Source organism: Stegodyphus dumicola, chromosome 7, assembly GCF_044657685.1.
Source record: "Stegodyphus dumicola isolate Sdum_Otavi_A_Nest chromosome 7, ASM4465768v1".
NCBI lineage: Eukaryota > Metazoa > Arthropoda > Arachnida > Araneae > Eresidae > Stegodyphus > Stegodyphus dumicola.
Window position 1 is genome coordinate 96,980,514 of NC_140774.1, and position 6,108 is coordinate 96,986,621.

The following is a 6,108-nucleotide window of genomic DNA, read 5'->3' on the forward strand; positions in this document are numbered from 1 at the left end:
AATCCTCCCGGAATTACAGCCACAGTCGTTTTTAGGTGTTTTGAAATATTAATAACTGTTCAGTTATTGGGTGGGTAAGTGACTTATTTGATAAGTCGTCCAATTTGAGTGCGGGAAGAAATCAACTGCATTATATAAAGAAATTTTTTAACTTCCGATTCTTTAAATTTTTTATGGCCCCGCGTATAAGTCGACCCCCCACTTTGAAGTCTTCCTTTTTTTTTTTTTTTTTTTTTTGTCCAAAATATCTCGCATATGCAGGTATACATGGTATCTTAAGTCGCACTTTCGAGACATGAAAAATGCAAGTTGGATTTCATCTATCAGCCCAGCAGAACAGCAGATATAGAACTGTCCCCTTCTTTTTTTCTCACAGTGTACAAACATCTGATCCTTTAGATATTTTTTCAAAGATCCATGCAAGTAAATTTCCAGTAATGCCATATCTAAACAACACAATGACTGTTTTAACACCGCTGATTGCGAAGCAGTATCCCTTTTGGAAAAAAGTCTGAGGCATTTTTGTTACATCGAGGCTTCCTTATGTTTGCTGACATGTCACTGTGTTGAGCACTAGTCACAATATATCTTTTCCCTTGAAATGTACCAGTATGTGATCATTGACATCTTGAAAGATGGTTAGTGTGAACTTCCAATGGAAATCTGTGTCTTTTTACCCCAAAGGGGGCTGTTGGTATTGAAATGAGATTTTGCATTAGTTCACTATAAACTGTGTATCACTTTTCATATCGTTGTCACCAATTATTATTGCCCTGTATTATTGTTAAAGAAATTAAATAATGAAGAATCTGTATATGTGTATGTATATTCCCATGTTGTGAAAAACAGCAGTACCTGGAGCCATCAGACTTTGCATAATCTAGTCCTCTGTCTGAACATGTGCACCTGGAAGACCGAATTTTGAATTTGTTTTATTATTTATTTCATATTTTGTAAAACTAATGAATCTTTGATTAATAAACTCATTGATTTTAAAATGAGTAGTGGCAACATTGTTTGAAATAAAGCAGTTTTATCTCCAGCATGCGAGACTATTGCCATTCTGAAAAACGTAAGTTATTTATATTTCAGTTTCAATTAACAAACTCAGCTCTATGAAAGCAGTGTGTTGCCATGGCTAGAAATAAAATATCTTTGTCTTCCGCACACCAGCATGTTGCCATTCAGTAAAGCCTTAGATTCTTTTAAGTAACTCATTGAATAATAAACTAAGTGATTTAAAAGCGATAAATACAGTTTTTATTAATTTTTCTACTTTTTAATGTGATTGATTTCAATAAAAATGAATTAAAAGCATGAGATGTTTAATTAGAAATATTCAAAATTTTTGTGAAATTACACTAGCTCGACTCATTAAAATCATTATATACTTTTCTTTTTTGTGATAGCTATTTTAAGCAGTTTTCAATAAATAATATAGTGAATATAAAAATATGTATGGCAACCTCTAACACTCTTATCAGGAATGCTTAAGTTACGCTGTTTTTGAATATTTTGCGATTTTGCTCTGGAATTTAATTTTATATGGCATAAGTGCAAAGAATGTGATATTTAATAAATAAATTTGACGCATAAAGAGTTTTAAAAAAAAATTATTAGCCATCTTACTAAGAATAAACAAGTTTTGATATGATAAACTGAGAGATTGGAAAAAGTATAAAATTGTATACCAACATTTTAACACTGCATCAGGAACTGTGTAAACATAGGCTGCTATGCAGCTTTTAAAAATATTTGTATAGAACTGTGTGTCTCGTAAGTGGGAAGAAAACAATGCTTAATAATTAAGCTCAAAAGGCAGGTGTGAGTACAAACAAGAGCAGAGTGATAGACTGTGAGCTTAGTGGGCTTAAAAAACCTTAGCAAACCCATTTGGGTGATCATCAAAATATAAAACTTTTCAGATTCATTCTTCTTTTTTTGGGGGGGGGGAGACAGTATGTTCCACTTTATACCTCTAACCATATGGGTTATAATGATGCTGTCATGATGTGTCTTGTCTCACGGTTAGATTGAAAACAATATCTGCATCAAGGCATGGGGGTCCAGATGCTTCTGGCAGATTATCTGCTGAACATACATATAATTTTTGTATAGCCGCCATAATATTCACTCACAATACATTTTCTTAGACCTGATATCATTGTAGTTTATTATATGCAGAACTATGATTCATGTTGAAATACAGCAGCTTTAACAACAATGAATCTCTTGTTGTCAGCAGTTTGCTGCTGTTGGCTGTCTTACTCTCTGTTCTAACTAGTTTCTTATTCCTGTGTTTATGCTTGTCTCCCATTTTAAAAATCTTTTTGCCCATTTGTACGCCTCTTGCTTGAATGAGACAGCTGTCACCATAGTGAATATTCATTCTTCTGTAGGTTTTTTGTATTCTCCAGAATGGGAATTAGAGGTAAAAATTAAAGGTGCAGCTTATACACACGAGAATATTGTAATACCAGTATTAATAAGCTTAATTTTTTTAAAACATTTTCTGAAGTATTTTTATGTTTTAAGAAACTAATTTTTTTTTTTTTTTTTTTCTAATTTACAGTCTAAAGTTAGAGTGCTACAGAAGCAAGTTATTACGCTCTCTAAAGGCCTTAAAAAGGGAAAGGATACAGACAGTCCTCAACGTTTATGAGAATAACTGTAATGTAAAGAAAAGAAAAAAAAAAAATCTGAAATAATGAAATCATGTATTTATAACTCAAATCATACTCATCTTTGACATTTTATACTGTTTTAAAATATCAACTGAGGATTTTAATGCATTTATAGCTAATTGTTCATTTAGTTATTTTACAATGACAGTTTTAAATAACCTATTTTAAAGTATGTAATTATGTTATGTTATAAAGTTTTCTTTTTAATATAATATTGTTATAATAAAAGGAAAGCAGTATGACAGTATTCCTGTAATGTAATCATTGGTGCTGTGATTAAAACTGAATATTATTTATTACTCTCTTTTTCCCCCCTCTTTTCAAGTAAGTAAAATGAAAATGTTGAGTGAAAAACCCAGATATTTATGTGCATGCCTTATTTTCAAAGTATTTTTTTTTATTATTATTATTGTTATTAGGCATAAAGAGGCCTCTTATTGATATTTATTTTCCCAATGACTTTTTAACCAGAAAATACCTGTGTCATTTTATAACCCAAGAATGAAATAAAACTCTATTTTCACTGCTGCCACTTTCTACTGTTTATTTTAACGTATTTTTCAAAATAATCAACATATTGATGAAAATGTTTGGTTTACAAGAGCTGTTGGATTGTAAAATAGAAGTCGTAGGCCAGTCTTTTTTTTTTTTTTTTTTTTTTTTCCCCTCTATCTCTTAACAAGTCTGTAGATAAATTTTTGAAATGGTGGAATGGTAGGAGCAAATTAGTATATTCTTAGATATCTGAGATTTCCAATCCTGTAATTTGTTTGGGACTTAAAAATTTTAATGAAAGACATAGTAGAATCAGTCCCTTTCTCAGGACATCTGTTCTTCTATTACAATTGTTTTCCAATTAAACTTAAGGAAATTTGTTTGATTTTACTCATGCTCTATCCTTTAAAAATGGACATGTTTAGACGGGAGGTTTTAAAAGAAGGGTTTAGCAGTTTAAAAAGTGCACATTGTGCTAATGTCCATAATTCTGAAGACGTGAACTGTAGTTATTGCCTTATATCATACTTGCCAACCTCTAAAAATAAAAATTCAGATTTCTCCCCCAAATTCAGAAGATTTCTCCAAAATTCAGAACACGAAGAATTAATATCATGCTTTGATATTGAAAAAATAACAATTTATACAAATAGAAAAAAGAAAATTATACTTACATTAGTAAATCTCAGTTAAGTAGTAACTAAAAAATTTATTAGGAAACATAAAACAAGAACTTAATGTTACACAAAAAAATTATTGCAATGAATTTAGAGTGCATTTTTTGGCTTTAGCCAAAAATTCTTTGGAAAATTCTTGTCATAACAATTAGTTTCCTCATAACATTTAGCAATTAAAATGTTTTCTAGAGTTTTTGGTGAAATTGAAGAACGAAACATAGTTTTGTTTTTCTTTACAACACTGAAGACTCTCTCGCACTCAGCATTACTGTGTGGAATTACGAGAATAGCACATAAAACCCTTGCTAGTCTATCATATTTTGGTGTTCCATGAACTCTTTTTAATCTTTTTAAGGCACCAATGAGGACATCAAGTCTATCTTCTCCAGAACAAGTCTTCAAACTGTGCAGCAGAAAATTGGTTCTGTAGTTCATCTAAAGCATCATTATGGCATTCATTTTCTTTAATTGTTAACAAAAATGGAAATTTATCAATAAAAAGACGAATCTTTTCAAAAGATGAATTTTCAATTTGTCAAAAGATGAAACATCCATCTGTAAAGTTGACCGGCATGATCGGCAGCGCTTAGCGGCATGTTGTGTTCGATGAGGAATGCAGTAAACAAACACTCTGCCAAAATGACATCGGCATCCGAATTCGTAGCCGAATTTGAAAAAAAATCATCCACTTTCTTTGACGTTGTCAAAGCCGAAGCATTAACTTCATGATTTTTAGACTTAACATGCTTCACAATGTCGCTTCTTCCACCGTGACTTATTATGAAGGCGCACACATTGCAAAAATGCATAGTTATTTCCTTTGAAGGATTCTTTAATTGTTGGAAATTCGGCTTTGTAGGCAGGCCGAAACTATTGAGAATACGGATTTTTTGAACTCATTTTGTAACAACGACGTATTAAGAAAATTCGTAGCACGTGCAAGCAAAAAGAAAAAGAAAGAAACAGAATCCGACAATCCACGCTTGCTCAGTCCGAGCTGAGTAATTCCCTTGCTGCTGAAGCGAACGCGAAAAAAAAATAATCTGGCGCCCACAAAGAAAAGAGTGGGAGAAACAAGTCCAGCGCATTGGATTGGCTGGTTAAGCGGCGAGTTGGGGGAAACCGCAGGTTACTGGATTCGAAGTAGTCGATAGTTGGCGGTAAAACACGATGCAATTGGCGAAAATCGCTGAATTGGCGAAAAATTCTAAAATTTCGACCAAAAATCACTAAAAACACTTGAAAAGGGAAAAAAAATCGTAAAAAATGGATTACGATCGTAAAATCGTAAAGACAAACGCATTTTCGTAAAAATTCGGAAAAGTTGGCAGGTATGCTTATATATATAGATATATTTCACTTACACATCATATTTAGTTTTCTGTCATATTATGTGTGTTATTATCAGAGTGCAGATGTTCTTAGGTTTATATGCTGAAAAGCTAAAGGAAATGCTAGAAAAAATACAGTGGGTATTCACATTTTTGTAATGATTTTGATTTTCTGTGAATTTAAATATTAACTTTAAAATACAAACGTGACTGGCATCAGTTTGGATTAAGGTTTAATTATTGTCTGTAGCTATAAAAATATTCTTTTCTTTAAAATGTAGCTGAAAAATAAACAATGGATCAAAGGCTATATTTTTGTGCTAAAATACTTTTACTCAATTATTAAAAAAGAACACGTGAAAAGCATGGTCTTAATATTTTTACACATAAATAAGTGACATAATTAATATGAAAGGAAAGAAATGGCAAAGCTTACATCTGACTGGGAAAAGGGCAAAAAAAACATACCCTGCAAAGGTATTTTTAGGTAAAGGTATTTAATATACCTGTAATTAAATCTAAAGTTGCATAAAACCTATAAATATTTCTGTATGAAACCGAATTATAAAATCTGATTTAAAGCTAATTAAAACAAAACAAAAAGAAAGAAGAAAAAAAAACGAGGTTCATCGCCTAATGCCGAAACAGGTTTCTCAGCATAAGAGAATGTGCAGATTGCTGTATGAAAATTATTTGGCAGGTGAAAACTGGAAATATATAGTTACAATTTATGAGTCTTGGATATGTTTAGCTGATTTCAATAGGAAAAAATCGATTTACTACCGAAAAAGAGGAGAAAAGAACTTAATATGTCGGTTCAGAGAAAACAAGGAAGGTTTTTATGATTATTACTGGGGTCTCGGTCTCTTATAATGGAAAACTTAAAATAAGGAAAATTTTTAAAAAAGTGAAAATTAGTTC

The 6,108-nt window shown here is 31.5% G+C and overlaps 1 protein-coding gene across 2 annotated transcripts in view; it reads left to right on the top strand.

Moving 5' to 3' along the window:
- The window catches only part of LOC118200688 (protein FAM76A), a 62,843-nt gene extending 59,629 nt beyond the window's left edge, over positions 1-3,214 (top strand). The window contains exon 10 of one of the 2 annotated variants that reach the window (XR_015042165.1): positions 2,573-2,609. Coding sequence is in view for 1 of the 2 variants with exons in the window: in XM_085820617.1 (XP_085676743.1) it covers positions 2,573-2,662 (90 nt within the window). In the remaining variant the exon portion in view is untranslated. Of the gene's footprint in view, positions 1-2,572 lie in introns of both variants that reach the window. The other variant, XM_085820617.1, reaches the window with a different exon arrangement.
- Positions 3,215-6,108: the final 2,894 nt, after the last annotated feature.